Source organism: Pleurodeles waltl, chromosome 11 (assembly GCF_031143425.1).
Source record: "Pleurodeles waltl isolate 20211129_DDA chromosome 11, aPleWal1.hap1.20221129, whole genome shotgun sequence".
In the NCBI taxonomy this organism is placed as follows: Eukaryota; Metazoa; Chordata; class Amphibia; order Caudata; family Salamandridae; genus Pleurodeles; species Pleurodeles waltl.
In genome coordinates this window covers 414,551,179-414,571,252 of record NC_090450.1, presented here as the reverse complement: position 1 = coordinate 414,571,252, position 20,074 = coordinate 414,551,179, and the positions used below count along the sequence as shown (strand labels likewise).

The window sequence follows — 20,074 nt, the reverse complement described above, 5'->3', positions numbered from 1 at the left end:
TGTCATGGGCCAGCGAGAGGATGTCATTGGTTTATCGTTCATCCACAGCATACTCAGAAGCATCAGTTTCAACATAAAAAATGTGGTGCTGAAAAGCCTTAATAAAGGTGCTGTAGTAAGCAAACATGTGAAATAATGAAACACTTCGTCCATTGTTTCCACACAAAGGTTACATTTTTCTGTAACAGTTTATAAGGGGAGCTACTACTTCTGAAAAGCTATTAATGAAACATCTGTAAAAGCTGGCAGTTAGCAAAAAGCTTTGCAGTTAAAGAGGTTTTTAACTCTCTAAAACAGCTTGGAGCTTCTTTTGATCCATGAAGACGCCTTCTGGTGTTATTCGAAACTCCAACCATTTTATATTCTTTTGGTGAAATTCATGTTTTTCACTTATGTTGTAGTTCTAGCCTAACGTGTTTTACATACTCGCTGTACAAAGCGCAGTATATTAGAATTCATTAATATAAATTACAATAAAAACATCTAGGAAGTCCCTGAGCACATCATCCATAATGTGCTGAAAGCCACTAGGGAAGTGGGTCCCAACCTGTGGTCCTGGGACCCCTGGGGGTTCACGAAGCCTCCTCGGGGGGTCAGCGACTCCTTAGAAAGTTAAATAATATCCTTAGCTTTCAGTAATGATGCTGTGGGCGGTCCGGGGATTCGAAAAACGATTCAGTGGGGGTCCCCTGGTTCCAGTAATGATAAAGTGTGGGTCCACGGAAGGCAAAAGTTTGAGAACCACTGCACTAGGGCTTAACATACCAATGGGGTATCACAATTTATACTTGGTTCTGAATGTGGTCTAACATTTATCTCCTTTTATTCTTACCAGGCGACATACTACTTGAATATCCAGTTTAGTAAATCTGATAGCGGTATCCATTGTCCCACCCACACGTTCTCTCCAACATCAGAGTGGAACCTCTGGTTCCTCAGCCATCTAGTTCTCCGTAGCATTCCGAGCATGATGAGAGGACCTTCAACATGTATAAACTCATTTACCGCTTTGAATTCATAGGTTTAAGGAACACTGAGGGGCATATTTACAAGGAACTTGCACATCACCACCGATGCACTAGTTTTTTAGCGTTGCCCCTGCCCCACCTAACAACACCATGTGTGTGTCATATTTACAATACAGCACACCATGGCGGTCGATAGGACAATAGCGTCAGAACTTTTGATGCTATTGTGGCGATTTGCTGCACTGTCAAAAAGTTTGACGCTAGTGCCGCAAAGTTCAAGGAGGGCCATAGGTTACTATGGATGCGTCATTTTGATGCCCGCTTTGAGCAGGCGTTAAAAATGACACCAAAAACGGTGCAGTGAAATGTAAATTTCACTGCGCCTTTTCTGCAGGCCTCCTAGCACTGGAATGCCCCCTTGCATACATTATGCCTGACACATACATAATGTGGTGCAGGGGGGTGCAAAGTGGCACAATGCATGCATTGCACCACTTTGTAAATATGGCGTGGCAAAAATGCCTCTTTAACGGCACAGTAGTGTAAGAAAATGATACTAATGTGGCACAGGGAGGTGCTAGGGGCTTGTAAATATGCCCCTGAGTTTTTCAAAGAAGCACCAATGTTCTAATCGCTCCGTCTTAGCAACATGTCTGCTTATCCAGCCTAGTAGGCCCCACTTGTGATTTTTCCATGGAAGATTACATATAAGAGACAGTTAAAGATACATTTCAACCCCCCTGGTTTTTATCGTCAATAATCCATATGTTGTATCTTGATAGTGTTCAAAGGGACGATTTGTACTTAGATGTCCACTAACTGTATTGTCATGGTTCGGGCTTTGTACTCTGTGGCATGGGTAGGTTGCTTGCTTCTAACAAAAAGCTAAAAAATGAGGAAGGACATGACCACTAATAACCGTAAAAAGAATAGTTAAGCATTAAATGCAAACAAAAAAGTAACCTAACTGTGAAAACAGATGTGAAAATATCTAAAAGTAAAATTAAATGTAGTGGGGCTTTGGAGTATCTCTAGCTGCTGTATTCGAAATAATACAAGGAAGCCCGCTTCAGCAAGTTCACATGGAAAAAATAAGAATCGCTCTTTAGAACTTGGTGCAAAATCTAGTGGTAGACACCAGCAGCAGTTATTTAGCTACCCCATGCTATCACCACTAGTTTAGGCTTCCTGGTGGAAAAACAAATAACCTGTCACAGCTGATACATTCCTTGTTTTTTCTGTTTTTACCACTAGTCGTTTGCTGATAATAAACAGGGTCTGAGCGATTGTAAAGTTCCAAATGGATACCTCCCCATTCATAACTCCGCTAATTTAATGGGCACACATTTTTACTGGTACCATGCGCTTTTAATAAGGGCCATTCTTATTTGTGGTAACCATTTGTAACTGCAAGTCGAAGGGCAGTTAAAACCTGTTTTACTACCAAAGTTCTGGGGTACATTTCCTGGACGCAGAGTACAGGCATTTGGTTGAGATCCCTCCTCACTGATACTCACTTGAGCGACCCGCTGGCACAGTTTCCTTTTGCAGAGCTCTTTCCAGGTCCGGATTTTAACAGTGCAGCTGTTAGGCAGATCTAGTGCTAACAATATAGATAGTGTGGGCTTTGGGTCTGCCCATTTAAAACAATGGCTTTCATCAACCAGCCGCTTTCAGCCATTCGTTTGAAATAAGAGGAGTAGTCATATCTTACCTAATGCTACTGGCCGAGTGTATCCTCTACTTAAGTGCATACATTGAATTGCATGATGGACTGCTTTACAGCTAAATGCCCTCACTGTCTGCTTCTGCTAGCTCCCTCTCGTGTATTGCTCTCTGATGTGCTAATGCTGCATGTATTACCATATTAAACCCAGACTTATTGACTTGTGCATGCTTAGTTCACTCTTGTCGCATGTCCTCTAATGCAGGAATTTTCAGACTCATATGCCGCAGCACAAGTTTGTTATGTGGCCATTGGATGGGGCCAGGTCAGCCAACTATAAGTCATAGCCATCTATGTAAAGCTAAAAATTGAGGTAAATTAACAAACCTGCAGCGGCGGCTCCTCCGCTATGGCAGAGAAGCAACCCCCCCCCCACACCACCACCAGCAGCTGCAAAACTTGAAAAATCCTATGTTTAATTTTTCAAGGGGGGGGGGGCATGAGGAATGACAGCCATGGAAGGGAGTGGTGTGCACTCCTGTCAGTGCGCCTGTGAGTTTGGCCGGCCGTCTCAGGACGCCCAAACACACATACGCACTGTTAGAAATGGGGCCTCTAGTAGGTAAAGGTATACGCCCTTGAACAAGTAGGGACCACATTCCTAGTCTGGGTAAGTCACAACACAATCCAAATTATCCTGTGCTCAACCTCCGGTAGCTTGCCACTGAGCAGTCAGACTTAACTTAGAAGGCAATGTGCAAAGTATTTGTGCAGAACTTATTCAGTAACACAGTAAAAACACCACAAAAAGACACCACGCCAGTTTAGAAAAATAGAGAATATTTATCTGAATAAAATACTGTTAAAACAATGAAAATCCAAGGTACACAAACCAAGTTATGAATTTTTAAAAGATTAAATCCAACTAAAGCGCCTAGAAAACACAATCGCTCCAACTGGGGCTATCACGGCGTCGTTGACAGAGTCGTTCCCAACAAGCCAACACCACCAGTGCTGGTCATGGAGTCACACGGACCCCCAGATACAGTACCTTTTGAAAACAAAGAACAAGGACGTCACATGGAGTTGGAAAGAGGAGTCGCTGGAGTCGGTGTGGCATCAGTCCCTCATGGCTTCCGAGGAAAGAGGGGTAGGTTCTGTGCTGCGAAGCAGGTGGAGGTTAGGCGTTGGTTCAGTCCAGATGCAGGGGAAGATAAAGCGGCGTGTTCTGCGATGCATCGATTCCGTGGGACCTGGTGGGGTCGCTGATCCTAGTCCGTCAGAACGTGATGTGCCGACTTCGCAGTGTTGCGACGATCCTGAGTGATGTCAGAGAAGTCGTGGCAACGTCAGACTTGCGTTGCAGACAGTGGTCGTTGCATGCAGCGAGGACCATGGAGCAGGAGGAAGCTGCGGCGGCGCTTGCGTCCCTGAAGTCGTTCCAGAGTCGCTTGAGTCGGACACTAACAAAAAACTAGCAGTTGAAGTCTTTGCTGTCCCTGAGACTTCAGAACAGGAGGCAAGCTCAATCCAAGCACCTTGGAGAGCACTTTTCGGGGAAGGCAGAGTCATTCCAGCACAGTCAGGGACCAGCAGGGCAACAGTAAGGCAGCAGTCCTTCTCAGCAAAGCAGTCCAGAGAGTCCTTTGGGCAGCCAGGTAGGTCTTCTGACAGAATTTAGGTGCAGGTCCAGAAGTGTCTGAGTTGGTGGGGTCAGAGACCCAGTTTATATACCCAAAAAGGCCTTTGAAGGGGGGGAGACTTCAAAGAGTAGTTTGGGACTGCACAAGTTCCCCTTTCAGCCCAGTCCTGTCTGCCAGCTTCCCTGTGGGGGTTTATCAGTAACATGTGTGAGGCCATGCCACTGACCTTTGAAATGTAAGTGTCAGCCCTCCATCACTCCAGCCCTAGAAGATCCATGCAGTATGCAGATTAATGCAGATGTGACTGAGTGTCCTGTGTTTGTGGTTGGGTGAAATGCACAAGGCATCTGTCAACCAGCACAGACCAGACATTGATTGGAGACCGGCTGTAAGGCACAGATGGTTTTAAGTGCAGAGAAATACTCACTTTCTAAAAGTCGCATTTCTAAAATGGTAATATAAACTCCAACCTCACCAATAAGCAGGATTTCCTATTACCATTCTGGTCATAGTAAATATGACCTGGTTACCCCTTTCAGATCATAATCTACCACTCAAAAAGTATAGGAGGGCAGTCCTGAAGCTAGTCTATGAAAGGAGCAGGCCTCACAGTAGTGGAAAACTAATTCATGAGTTTTTCACTACCAGGACATATAAAACACATATGTGCATGTCCTGCCTTTTACCTACATAGCACCCTGTCCTAAGGGTTACCTTCGGCCTACCCTAGGGGTGACATATAGTTAGAAAAAGGCGAGTTTAGGGCTTGACAAGTACTTTTAAATGCCAAGTCAAAGTGGCAGTGAAACTACACTCACAGGCCTTGCAATCGCAGACCTGAGACATTGTTAAAAGGCTACTCATCTGGGTGGTACAATTAATGCTGTCAGCCCGCTAGTAGCATTTAATTTTCAGACCCTGGGCACATGTAGTGCACTTTACTAGGGACTTATAAGAAAATTAAATATGCCAGTTGGGTATGAGCCAATGTTTCCATGTTTAAGGGAGAGAGCACAGGCTTTTTAGCATTGGTTAGCAGTGGTAAAGTGCGCAGAGTCCCAAAACCAATAAAAACAGTGTCCGAAAAATGGAGGGAGGCAGGCAAAATGTTGGGGGATGACCACCCTAAGACTGTCAGGTCTAACACACACTGAGATCTCTCCAGCCCGGCACTTCGTTGTGGGGTTAGAGACAGCAGGCCCAGGCACCCGGTGTGCCTGGGAGCAAAAATCCAGGGTGCTCAGGCCAATTCTGATGCTGCTGTCATGGTGCCAGCAGCATGAGAGCAGCATTAGGATTGGCCGCAGAGCAGGCTGGGAGCATGTGCCTTCAGTAGCGCAGCGATTCGGGTGCGGCGATGTGGCAAGTCATTTTTTCTTTCTGTGTGTGAGCCTGTCCCCGACACCAGCCGAGACTGCAAACCTGACAAACATGGGTTAGTAAGGGAAAATAAGCACTGGCAGCGCCAATAGTTTTGGCTGTCCTGTGGTGAAAATATTGTCTCAAGCTTCAGTAAGACAAAGAGCATTGCTTCAGTGCTGGCATCAGCAGTGTATGATGATCTCTTTGCAGGTGGAGAACCACTGCATCATGGGGGGGGTGGAATAACATAAGACAAGCAATTGGATCCACACAGAAACACACAATTATATGCCTCTCTGTATGCACACTGGGACAGATCATTGACCCTATTGGAGTGTTCATTTAATATTCTAACTCCACACACACACTTCGATTCTGGGGTAGGTCAAAGACTGAACTAAAGCAAATCTTACTGCACTTTTAGGGCCAGATTTTCAAATTTTGTTTCAGGTGTGTGTTTCTTTTTTGATGCACACCTGGTGCAAAATCCTTTGTGGTATTCAAGTAATTGCTTTGCTTTGTAAAAAAAAAAAATGTAACTCACACAGAGCATTGCGTTGCCTTGCGTTACTTTGCATCAGGCTGCGTTCCGTGGGTGGTCCATGGGCATTCCCATGCATCTGCCCATGGATTTTGACTCAAAGACTAGTAGACATGGTTTTGTGCCAAAATGGTCTGCTTGCCTGAAGCTTGTGTGATGATTCAAAATATCTTTACTTCTCCTTGTTATTTCCTTTGCATGTGTGCGTGCTGCATTCTTCAGAATACATGCTAAGAGGAAATAGCTTCAAAAGATAGTTTTTGTGCAGGAAGGTACCCTGCCCTAAATACCCTGACCTTAACATAGACATTATTTCACTATGGCACAAGCGGGTCTGCAAATGCAGAGAGCAGAACTGCTCCATTTATTTGAAGATACGGCACAGTACTGCGCTCTCTTGTTCACACAATGAAGCCAAGCAACTTAACTTGCTGCGCTGCATTGCATGACCTCTTTGAAAATATGCCCATATGTTTTTATGAATTTGCTCAAAAGTATGTTAAAGACTATGAAGACAAGCCCCTGTAGCGTGACGGTCCTACAGAGATGGTGTTTATCTGGTTTTGTCAGAGTTGATCAATATTTTTAGGACTACTCTGCTCCTCAGTGTGTGTTGAAAATACGCACACACTCTCTCTAACTGAACAGCAGCAGTGGCACCTGCCCCACCCACATACACAGAACAGATAGGGATGAGACAGCAGACGTTCAAGCATCTCACACACAATACAAGAGCCGATAGATTAGCAAGGCAAGATTCCCTTACACCCAAAAAAAAGTTTTCAGCAAAGGCGGTGCGGTGGTGGGCAGCATTTCTCAAAACGTGAGAGCTGAGGTCAATGCACTTATCGCGATCCCGGAAGGAAATGCAAGACTATTGAGATGGAGGAAATGAGCAGGACACCCGTGTACACAAAAGATGCTTTTCTACAGCACCAGATAAGGAAGGTCTCTTCTGGGCAAGGAACCAGAGAGCCGTGAAGCACTGGAAGAGATGGAGGGACAGCTGTGGTCACGAGACACTACTGCAGCACAGCATGAGTTAGACCGAGTGCACCTCAAGAAGAGCTTACTCATTAGTACCAACCATATGCACATGGATTGATCGTGTTTTTGGGCTGCCTCAAGCCCAGTCGACTGCTCTCTGAATCATACAGACATGGATAGTCTCCCAGAGGCCCCTATCCCAATCATGCTGCACCAGAGACCAGTGCACACTCTGCAACGACAGCTTTAACCAACTGACAAGAGACAAGCATAGTGGTCCTACATGTCAGGACAAGGGCATATTCTGTGCAGTTGTTCATCCCAATGTTATTGTGATGAGACTTGTATGACTTTAATTCATACGCCAACATGGACGCCGCCATACAGATCTGCATATAGCATGGTTAGTCTGCCTCCCCTAAAGCCGTGTGAAATGCAGAGACCTATGGACACAGGAATGAAGTATGATGCATCCAAGTCGTTTTTGCAATTTCTCGAACAGAGGGCCAGATTTATGTAGTTTAATGTTTGTGATTTCCTAATAGCGAATCTTAGAGATTTTCTATTAGGAAATCACAAACTGCGATGTACGACAGTGAGCTTGACACTGTTAACGATCCCCAGTGGGTCACAAATGGACCTGCCTCATCAGTATTCATGAGGCAGATCGCAATTTGAGACCCATTGTGAATGGCTACAGTCACAGGGATGGTGCCCTGTTGGGGTCAGCAGACCACCATGTCTGTGACTGCTTTTCAAAAAAGCAATCTTTTTGGTTTTTGTAATGCATCCCGTTTTCCTTAAAGGAAAACGGTGTGCATAACAAAAAGAGAACTGAAAAGTTTTCTTTTCATTTTTAAAGAGTAGGCAGTGGTCCGTGGGACTACTGCCTCCTCTTAATACATTTTTGCACTCACATTTGCAAAGGGAAAGCAGTTCCTTGGGAACCACTTCCCGTTTACAAGTGGCTTACCACTAACTTTAAGTTGGTGGTAACTGCAAATGTTTTGCGACCCGGTCGCAAAATATTTTTACATCCCCTGAAGCTCGCTATTATGAATGTCCCTTTCTAATAGCAACTCGCAAACCCTCTATTGCAAGTCGGTAATAGGTTCCTAACTTGCAAAATAGGGAATGCACATTGCAAAAAGCCTTTTACTGGTCGCATGGGCCGTTTGCGACCGGTAAAAGAGCTTTTTACATCAGGCCCAATATCACTTCAGTAGTGCAGATAAAACAATCGCGTCATGACAATTGAGCTGAGAAAATAAATAACAGACTCTGCGTAGGGACAGGTCATAAGTGAGGTTGTGTTTGCATGAGACATCAGAATGTACCTTGTTCTATTTTGGACTGAAAAAGTACCCTGATCTTCTGATCTGGCACTCCTATGTATCCAATTTGTTTGGCAGAATGGGACCCGCATGTACAAGCCCACCCATGAGCTATAAGCACATTGAATACTTTTTTCCTTTTTCGCAAGTGAATATTTTAGTAGGCCTTGCAGAATCAACATGCCCTTGTGGGTTTGTGTATGTTATGGCATTATTCTGAGGTTTTGGTTGGAAACTATTGAGGCAAACAAGTGATCTATAGTGTTGTCATCTGCTGCACAGTGTGATGCACAAGAATGTGCAACCACATCAAGCACGTTGTGGCATCAGGGCTGTACTGGGAAACCAAATAAGGCCTGGCAAATTTTGTCAGGCCAGTCCCCATAGGAGACGTAGCGAGTGAGCCTGACCACTACAATGCAGCTTGGGGGGATATCTCCCCTCCAAGAAAATTTGGAAAAAAATGGCAAAAACGGTGCATCCCACAACACATTTTTCATTATATATTCAATTGTATTCATTTTTAAAGCATAGTAAATGATGACCTTAAAGAGCCCCAGTATATGGCAATCATTATTGGGGCCCTTCATTCCCTTACCATCACTCTCTAACAGTGCCTTCATCTCACCATAGCCCCTCTCTCACATGTATTTAATTTGTTTTATAGCACCTTTCTTACCAGTGTAAGGTATTGGAGCACTTTACATCACATACACATACAGAGACAATGAATCATATGTGTGTAAATCACTGTATACAAAATGTTGTGTAAAACAAAGAGGACTACAAAGGGTAGGATTCACATCATCCTTACTGGTGGGCTTTTTTTTTAACTGTGCTTGGTCTGGGGAAGCATAAACTCAAGATTCATAACGTAACACAGTGGTTAGATAGGTCTCCACTCAAACAAACCCGTTTTAGTAAAATTAGGATAATCCAAGACTGGGAAAAAACATAACTTTCTAACCTGTACCATGCAGCTGGCATGCAGCTATTTGATGGCAGTTCATCGCTCACTGTGCTAGATTATGATTGTAATTTATGAACTGCACAGTAACAAAAGGATCCTTTATAATAAATCCAGTGTCCCACAGAACAAAGCACAGAAAATACTGTTCTGTAATCTGCATAGTACGTGTTCTTTGCAGTAGGCATCTGCGCTACCTTAGATGAATCAAAACTACCACTGGACAACATTCGGATCTCTCTCCAACAGGTACATTAATAACCAGAGCTATTTTGGCACTTTTATTGTTGCCTGAAAACTGTTGATATACAAAAACTCTTTAAATCTGAAACTGCTCAGCTGCTCCAAAACGTGCCCCCTCGTAACAAAAGCGGCCCTCCCGGGGAACGCCAGATGCCAGTCCAGCCTTGGTGGCAGACGTATGAACCAGAACTCCTACAGTGGGTGTAGAGCAGCAGAAAATGGTCTGCTAAGAAAGCAGATAGGCTCTACAGGAGCTCCAACTGCACTCAGATTCTGGTTGGACAAAATGAATCTCGAAGATTCAATGCAGAATGAAGTGTCTTTTTTGCACAACTTCTCAACTAAATTTCTTGAGACGTCATATGAATGACAAGGTGGCTCTTACAACCAAGTATGGCTCAGGCACTGGTCCCCCTCATACCAGTTCCAGCAGTGAGCAGATTAATGTGGTGCTCTTGTTGCTACGTCTTCACCTTCTGATCCAACCGTTGATCGGACCTTAAAAATGGACCTGCCCTGCAAACATTTTATATGTGCTCCTGAGCCTGATGACAGTCTTTTGCTGGGCATGTCTGTTGCCTTTGATGTTACTGAATGCAGTATCCTGGGTCAATGGTGGACTTCATGGCTGATGCGCTTAGTGATATTCCTTGCTGCCCTGGGAGAGAATGAGGAAGAGTGTTAGAAGGGGCCTGCATTTGCACTCTCCCAGTCTGACAGGCAAGATATTGGAACAGATTTACTAAGATTTCGTGCAATGCAGTCCTGCATGGGAAGTTGCTGCACTGCATTGTATGAAAGGAAGAGAGCAGAACTGTGGCATATACACAAAGATATGAAACAGTTCTGCTCACTCCTAGCACTGGCATACTTTTGGCTGCCTAGCTCCAACGCAGGCATCCATGTGTCATGTGGCAAGAGTGCCCCTGCTGTAGTTAGTATAGTTTTTTGTGCAGGCAGAGACACACTTCTGCACAAAAGTTATCATTTCAGGCTATTTCCTCTTTACCGTGTGCTGCAGAATGCAGCACACATGCAAAGGGGAAAAAATTTGGAGAAATAAAGATATTTCTCCTTATTACACCAGCGTCAGGAAGACCCACCATTTGGACGCAAACTCATGTTTACAAGTCTTTGTAAATATAGGTTTGCCTCAGAATACATAGGTGAATGCACTGGAATGCCCATGCTCCACCCATGTAGCATGTACCCGACACAAGGTAATGCAAGGCAGCACTATGCGCTTCCTTGTGTTACTTTCTTTTACTGTGCCATTGTGCAGGGGTGCCTCTGTTGCATGTGGGATTGTTTTTGTGCAGGAAGGGACATCTTACTGCACAGAAACAATCCATGGAGATGTTTTTCTCTTTCTATGTGTACTGCAGGATGCAGCACACATAGAAAGAGGAATAATTATGAGAAATAAAGATATTACTCCTCGTTACACCTCCCCTGGGGAGGTGTAAGATTTTGACACATGTCCAGGTTTTCAGGTCCTTGTAAATTTGGGAATGCGTCAAAACCCATGGAAGTAGCTTGGTAAAACCCACCGTAACGCCCATGGAACGCCTTCCTGGTGCAGAGTAAGGCAATACAGCGACTTGCGCTGTCTTGCCTTACTCCATATCAAGAAGGCCATGAAAAGCCATGCAAAGTGGCTTTGCGTGGCCTCATAGATATGGTTCTGCAGTCTGCGCCGTCGGAGCTTCAAAAAAAGTGATGCTCCGGCAGCACATGGGGCTTTTAAATATGCCCCTCTGCCTACATGCAAAAAGTTTTTAATTTACAAACAGAACTCCTCAATGAAACAGGTGTGGTAATGTTACATACCTAATATCAATGGATGTACTGCTGTTATGGAAAGAATGCAAGCAGAGAAACCACTTTAGGAAATATTCAAGTCCAAATTAGCTTCACACAAAGAGGAAGCCTATTCATTGTCCTCAGGCTTTCGTGAATTGAAGCAGAAGTCAAAGAATATAATGGAGAAAGACAGCTTGCCCAGGAACTCTTTGTCATCAGTAGAGCTGAAGCCTTGGCAGGGAAGTCTACTCTATCAGATTCAATTTAGCATGGCGGCAATAATAAGCTGGTGCTGAACAATCTAGTTGAGGGCTTGAAGATCCCTTTATTGATTGGGCTATCATCAATATCACGACTGATGCTGAATTTGACGAGCTTGCTATCAGTGAGTATTAGTTGCAGCTCTGAAGCCTCAAAATCAATGCATATGTATTGTACACGCCCTTTCCCTGCATATGTTACTTTAGCAGCAGGTTGTCAGATGAGAGACGCTGTGAAAAGTTTGCTATCTACATAATTTAAGCAGCGGCTGGCACATGAGCCTGTTAAGCAACAGATCCACTATCAAAGTGGGCCAGCTTCAAGTACTATGACTTATTACAAGGATGAAAGCATCCTCAGGCTGCAAGCTTGTTAAAATGGTCCAATACTATTTTTTAAAGCGTAGATAAACTGAGGTTAAGACAAACCTTCACACAGGTGATCCTATAAATCTTTTTGAGCAATATTTGTGTGCCATTTTGTTCCACATTCAATGGTTTGAGGCAATGATTAATAGCCTATTACAGCAGGACATAATTGAAACAGGCCAGTGGCTTGGATCTATACAATTACTCTGGTGCCCAAACATTTGTCGGTGGGCAGATACAAATCTGTGTGGTTGTGTGATATTTAAACCTTGCCATTCAAAGAAAAAATCATGTCACTCCTTGCATCTAAGACATGACTTACCAGCAAAATTGTGCACAATTTAGGTATATACTTTATCTCTAGAAAGGCTATCATCTGCTAGAGTTTTGATGTATCATCAGCAGCTAAAGATTTCCAGGCGAAGACATTGAAAGCTGTAAAGGCCATTCTTGGCTTAATTGAATGATGACATGTTCATATTTAGAAAAGAAATACCTATAACTAGATAAGACTCTTGTGGAGCTCTGCAGAGGGCTGGCAGATTGTTACCTTGTTCAAAACGAAAAGAAATATGATTTCTGTCAGTCAACACTAATGATGTATGGACATATCTTCTTTAGGAAGGGCACGTGTGATGTTCCTAAAAAGGTTGATGCATTCGCACCAGTACATTGCCCAATAAAAGTGGTGGCTGTTTTGTAAGGGCATGATAGTGACTGTGCCAGGTATAGCAAAGCTTTTGCCATGGTCAAAGTACCAGTGAGAGACCTTACAAAATGGGGCAAGACAAAGTATGGTCACAGAAGTTCACAGCTACATTTGAAGGCACAAAATCCTTCATGGCTAGCCCCATAGGGTTGGTAGCCATACTGACCCAGTGTGAATCTGGTCCAGACACCACATTGTTTAATTGCTTACACAAGCAGGAGTCTGGCCAAACACAAGGGGGCTAAGAAAAAGGGAGTCTTGCCAATGTAGAGTCCTGTGAACATTTCCATCAGTTTATGAATGAGAGGTCAATCAAAGATGTAACTCATCATCAGGCTTATGTCACAATCTTTGGTAACCCAGAAGTTAAGATGCTACCCAGTTAGAAAGATGGGGCCTGAAATATATTCATATCATTTTCATATATATATTTACTCTGCTTTACTTGCAGTCTCAACCTGTCACTGCAGAGCAGTAAAGCTGCTAGATTATGATAGAAACTCCCTTCTTGCCATGAACAAGATTGATGCTGTTAAGCCCACAGGACAGCACAGTGGCTACAGTGACTGATCATATTCAGACTCAATGTTAGAGAGATTTGGACACATCTAAGAAGACTTATGGAGGTTGTAATATTAAGCAACTGGGAGCCTTTTAATGAACTGGTCTGTCACAAGAAAGGACTGATATTGAGAGGCAAGCGTCTAGTCTTCCTCAACCCACTACTGAAAGAAGCTGTGTACTTAGCACATGAGGGTCACTTTGAGATTGTGGAATTGGGACCAAGAATATGTGAATATGTGGTTTCCATTTCTCAGTGAAAGGGATGCCTGTTGCTTGACATGTATGCCAAAGCCTTGGCAATCAAAAATCACCTTGCTGCCTCCCTGAGAGGATATAGCTGGTGACCTTTTTAAGGGCCAGTAGTCACTGGATAATAATTGATGGTTGTCATCGTGTACTCTTGGGCCTCCATCTCTAATGCTTAAATATCTCACTCTCAGCGCAACATCATGTCCCATGAAAGACTCATTACTGTAATAACCTAAGAATATCCCCTTAACCCAGGGTAGATGTGTGGCTGTCGCTCTGTATGCCACTTCAGAAGCATGAAATTGTAGCACCTCCAGCTAGTACATCTCTGTGAACGCTCAGACTGGAACTCTGGAGAAGTTACTCGTGCATATTGGTGCGCGGTAAAGGAAATTCAGCTTTGATCCATGCAGAGGCTCTTCTTTAGCTGAACAAAGTTCCAGTTTAGTTTATTGTTATCCTGGTATTCTGATAAATAAGTTCATGTTGGCTCCACCACATCTCTGCTAATCTTCTTGAGACTTTACATCATCTTCAAATTAAATATGCATACAGGTTGTGCTACTGAACGATATGACTAACTTTGTCCCTGGTATGTGAACCCTTCATAAGAAGAGGCTTTGGAAAATCTGCCCTATCTGGTAGTCTATGCTTCCTAACCACAAACTAAAGTCAATTTTATTTTTTACACTCTGGTGGCACAGTGTGCCAGCCGATATTTACAAGGCCATGCAAAGCCATCTTGTGTGGCTTTTCATGGCCTTGTAAATATGGAGCCCTTTCACGTGTAACACTCTGTGAAAGGGGCGTTCCATGGGTGTTGCTTTGGGTATTCCCATGCAACACCCATGAAACCCGAAGGAATCTGACACATTTCCAGATTTACAAGTCTGGAAATGAGTCAGATTCCTACCCCACCTCAGGGGTGCGAAAGATTGATGCAATGGGGAGAAATATCTTTATTTCTCCCTGTTTTTCCCTCTTTCTAGGAAAGAGGAAAACACCTCTTGTGATTGTTTTCGTACAGGAAGGTGTCCGTTCCTGAACAAAAACAATAATCCCCACAATGTAGGCGCCCTTGCACCATGTTGCAAGTTGCCTACGTTGCCGCATGGCAGCAATTTGTGAACCAGGGGGAGAGGGCAAAAATGCACCATATCTTGTTGATACAGTGCATTTCTGCCCTTTGCCGATGGTGCTGGGCAGCGCAACATGGCTCTGCTGCGCTGCCTTGCATACGGGCCATGTAAATGGGGCCCTAACTCCTATGAATGTTGACTTGCAAACTGTGACAAAGAAATCGATGTCCTGAATGAGCCACTAGACCAAAATCTAATGTCATAATCATTCTTGACTCCAAGGCATGGATTAAGTTCTACTGTAGTTTTTCAGTGGTAAGTTGTTTTTCAGTTTGGGACATTGTCAATTGTTGAGCCCACCTCTCCCCATCTCTTCCAATACTGACTTAGGGAGAAGTGTTAATGGGGTTTTCCTATGTGTGCTTTTCTTTCCTCTATTGATGCAGAGATTGATTTTATTTTGGTACATCGATCCATTCCACATTTAATAATGTTCATGAAATTCATGTTGGTTCTACTTTCCCAAGCTAAGACCTTTCAAAATGCCCAGCTCAAAACCGGCCTTTTCTTTCTTCCTAGGTTATTATTGCAGCATATGCTAAGCATGCAGCCAAATCTGTGGACACAGCGAAGGTGGACTTTCTGAAAATCATTTACCGTTGGCCAACCTTTGGCTCTGCCTTCTTCGAAGTGAAGGTATATCATACATGAAACTTTCTGATTTGTTTGAACTTGTGTGTCACACTCCCCCTTACATACTTTAAGTTAGTTGTGTTGACTCAACATGTGATAAGCATCTCCGTTTGTATCTTGTCTTCAGCCAACTGTTCACACTGTGCTGTATTGCTTCAACGCTACATGTTGTCTATGTTTCAATTTGATTGGCTTTTTATTGCTGTTACATCCTCTTACTTATTGGATTTTGTTTTATGATAGTTAAGAATTCTAACTCACGTAATGTACCTTTTCTGTTTCTAGCAAACCTCAGATACAAGCTTTCCTGAGATTGTCGTAATAGTAATAAACAAGCATGGTGTATCGCTGTCTCACCCCAAAACAAAGGTGAGTGATAAAATGGTCCACTGCAAGGCAACAAATAAGGGAACACAACGGCAATGGAATAATTAGGCTGGAGCAAAGAGGGGTTACTGAAACTAGAGAATTGATCAATGCACAGGAAAGCAGCCGAGGGAAAGGGTAGGAGCATCTGCTAAGAAATAGGAAGAATAAAGGAAGGAAGTGAGGGTGTGAGAGCCCCCTGGAGAAGAATGTAAGACAAAATAGGAATGGTCTTTACTTAAGGAGAGATGGGCCCAGTAAGGGTTTTCACCAGAACAGAAGAAACTGAGTAATTTATCAAATTGTATTGTTTAAGTTTTCTTTAAAACCATAAACAATAAATACAGAAGAAAGTACTAAAAAGCAGGTCACAAAGAAGGGTACTTATGCCTTATAAATCTGATGAGTTAATATTTATCAAGTTCTTTAACACTCAAAACATTTTAAACACAGCTCTAAAAATGTGATCGTATGTCCAACCTTTCTCACAAACAAATCAACACAAGATATTTTATGCGAAGAAAGAAGCTAAACATGTAAAAGGAACTGTAAATGGGGACCTCAGAAACAGAAGGTTAGTTGGAAGACTGTCACAGTTTCAGTCAGTCATACACTTAGCATTTGGTATACACAAGAGGGCACATTTACTAAACTTCCATGCAACACAGGGCAGCAAGCAAAGTTGCTGCTCTACATTGCATGAACGGGAGAGAGCGGAAATGCTCCATATGCACAAAGATATGGAGCATTTCTGCTGTCTCCTTGCACTGGCTGACCGTGTTGAGCCTACTGCCAATGCAGGCACTGTTGCAGTGTAGTGCAGGGGTGGGTGCATTATGGCAGGATTGTTTTTGCCCAAGAAGGGACTCCTTCCTGCGCAAGTACAATCCATAAAGGCATTTCCCTCTTTCTGTGTGCTGCAGAATGTGGCCCTGGTGTTAAGAGGAAATAAGATACTTTTCCTCACTATGCCTCACTTGGGAAGGCATAGTATCTGATAGAGACCTTTAGCTGCAGATTCCTCAGCTGTGAATTCTCCCCAGGCGTCAGACTAGATCCAGAAGGTTTTTGGGAGCAGTACCCCTGCGCACCAGTAGGTGGCTCTGTGTCCATCGTCTGAGCCGGAAGTGACATTGCAGTACCTATCTAGCACCACCCAGGTGCGTCAATGTCAGCTCTTTTCTTTCCGCACCAGCCACTGCTGATCTGGAGAAGAATTACCCCTCAGTTGTTTTTTGGCTGGCCTTTTTTTACTTTTTGTCAAACATTTTTGAGGTATTACCTCCTGGTGTGTCGAAATGCCATCACATAAGACGGGGTTTGAACCCTGCGGATTTTGTCACCAGGTAATGTCGGTGACAAACTTGCACCTTGTCTGTGGTGTTTGGAGCGTGACCACAACCCGAAGTTGTGCTCCGAGTGCTGGGCCTTGCTTCCAAGGGCTTTGAGGGGAGTGGTCCCTAAAGCTGATGGTGGCCCGGCACTTGACCCCACGCAGTTCGAGATCCGGCTCGAGAGGAAGGTCCCGGGACCGGTCACCATAGTCTGACGTCATCATTGTCCCTCTCCATGTCCTCGGGACGATCGGGTAAGACGAGTCACAAGATGAAGAGCAAGATGGGAAGCAGATATTTTCTTCCTCCAGTCTGGCATTGCAGTCCGTGAACCTCACATGCCTTTTGGGCCATTATTCCTACACTCTGTAGGATACGGTTGCACAAGTGCTACCACAGGTCCCAGAGGAGGTCCAGACTGTACTCTCTCAGGCATTTGCAGACGGGAGAGACACAGCCAAATTCACAATCAGTTGCGGACTGGACACAGCCAACTCACTAGGCAGAGCGGTTTTAATGACAGTGGCCTTGAGACACCACGCCGGGCTGAGGATGTCTGATTTTTCGGGGGATGTCCAGGCTTCCTTTATGGACATGCCCTTCATTAGCACCCGTCTCTTTGGAGACAAGGTAGATTCGGCACTCAAGCACTTCAAGGATTCTTGAGCTGTGGCTAGGTCCATGCCTCCATCTCACGACCAGATAATGGATGATCATCTCTCCTTTCTCCGCAAGGAATTAGTGACTCTCTTGCCCAAGGGGGTTCGGAGCCAGAAGTAGGCTGTGGTTGTTATTCCCGCTACTTCCTGGTTCTCAGGAAGGACAAAGGTATTCGCCCTATTTTAGACCTATGAGCACTGAGCCTCTTCCTCAAGAAGGAGAAATTCACAGTGCTCACATTGGTTCAGGTCTTGTCTCTCCTGGACCCAAGAGACTGGATGGTAGTGTTGAACTTGCCCCAGTGGGATCTTAATTTGGTTCTGACCTTTTTGATGAGTGTCCCTTCCAAGCCTCTTCACAACAGTCCCCTCAGACGCCTCACATTGAAAATAGCCTTCTATGTGGCAATTACACCTGCCTGCAGAGTGAGTGAGCTGCAGGCCTTATCATTTTAGCCACCCTACCTCTCTGTCTACCCTGACAAAGTGGTACTTGGCACTAGGGCCTCTTTTCTGCCAAAAGTGGTCACACCTTTTCATGTAGGCCAGTCAGTCACCTTGCCTCCCTTTTACACACCCTCACATCCTTCTAAGGAAGAGCAGAGACTCCACAGCCTGGACCCAAAAAGATAACTGGTGTTCTACCTTGATCGAACAAAAGAGTTACGGGTGGACAATCAACTCTACTTGGGGTATGTGGGTGTGAGGAAGGGTTGGGTGGTACTAAAGCAAAGCATCTCCACTCCACCAGAGCTAAAGCTGTGACCACTGTGTTAGCACACAGAGTTCCGGTCCTGGACATCTGCCAGGCAGGAACATTGGCATCTCTGCACATGTTTACCAAACACTGCTGCCTGGACAGTCTGGTCCATAGGTATAGGCACTTTGCCCTTTTAGTCGTGCAGGACTTTCTTGTTTGGAATTGGTTCGCAGACTCACCTCCAGGGATTGTATTTCTTTGGTATCTATTCACAGGTGAGGAATCTGCAGCTAGAAGCCTCTATCAGATGGACAAGCTACTTACCATTGGTAACACATTATCTGCTAGAGACTATGGCCCTCATTTTGACTTTGGCAGTCAATTTGCCTGACCGTCAAAGCCAAACCTTCCACTGGACCACCAGTGCTGGCGGTCTGCAGACCGCGATACTACGACTGCTGGTAGCTGTCCACCATACATGTGGTGGAAAGTCATCAACAGTCGTGCTGGCGGTCAGTGGTGTGGAGACGGGTGCATCGCCAGCACCGCCATGGCAGCAGGACTCTGTCCGCTGTATTACAAGCCGTAATATGGCTTGGCAGAGTCCTGCTGGCGATGCAAGACCGCCAGGACCCATCCCCTCCCAGACATCCTCCTCGACAGGGAAGGTAAGCTGGCGTCCAAAAGGGGGGAGGCTGTGTGTGTGGGTGCATGTGTGCGTGTCTGCGGATGCGAGAGGGGGTGGTGAATGCGTGCATGTATGCGAGTGAATGTGAATGTGTGTGCGTGTATGTGTGCGTGTATGGGAGTGTCTGTGTGGAATAATGTGAGTGAGTGGGGGGTGTCTGTGCAGATGAATGCGAGTGAGTGGGGGTGTCTGAGTGCATGTTTGCGAGTGAGTGGGGGTGTCTCAGTGCATGTATGCATATGCTGAATGGGTGTGTGTGTAAATACATGCGTGCATGAAGGGGTGGGGGATGTTTGTGAGGGTGGGGACGGGTGGGGGTATGTGTGCATATGTGGGGACATGTGTGTGCCAGCGACATGAATGGAGATTCCTGTCGTGGGGTGTGTGACCGCTTGAAAACCTGATGGTTTGCAGCTGTGTAATCCATCCATGCGGTCGAGCCTGCTGCAGGGTTGGAAGTGCTCACTGCCGACCGCACCTGCGGACAAGGTGGGGTTGTGGAGGCTTGGCATCTGCCAAGCCCCACAACTCTTAATGTGGCCGTCCTTACCACGGGTTCCGGGGCTGAAGGACTGCCTCGGCAAGACTGGCAGTCTCATGACCACCTGCCTCGAAATGAGGGCCTATATCTAGCTGCAGATTTTTACCAGTTAACCCATCCTCCCTGCTCTGTAAATGGATTTCTAGAGGCAGGGACTTCCCTTTCAGGGCCCTAGTTTTGACATACCAGTGGTCAGTGTTCTTCATGGCTCTGTGCTTCTGATGTGGAAAGTTGTGAAAAGAAACTTACATCGGTGCCCCTTTTGGTGCCTATATGGGTACTGTGACGACAGTTCTGGCGCAGATGACGCGAAGCCGATCAATGGCACCTACCCACACACAAGGGTACT

General features: G+C 44.9%; 1 protein-coding gene across 2 annotated transcripts in view; it reads left to right on the top strand.

Moving 5' to 3' along the window:
• The window catches only part of MYO7B (myosin VIIB), a 1,466,311-nt gene that overhangs the window by 1,422,040 nt on the left and 24,197 nt on the right, over positions 1 to 20,074 (top strand). For both annotated transcript variants that reach the window (XM_069213753.1, XM_069213751.1), the window contains 2 exons: positions 15,324 to 15,440; positions 15,723 to 15,806. In XM_069213753.1, the coding sequence (XP_069069854.1) occupies positions 15,324 to 15,440; positions 15,723 to 15,806 (201 nt within the window). The remainder of the gene's footprint in view (positions 1 to 15,323; positions 15,441 to 15,722; positions 15,807 to 20,074) is intronic.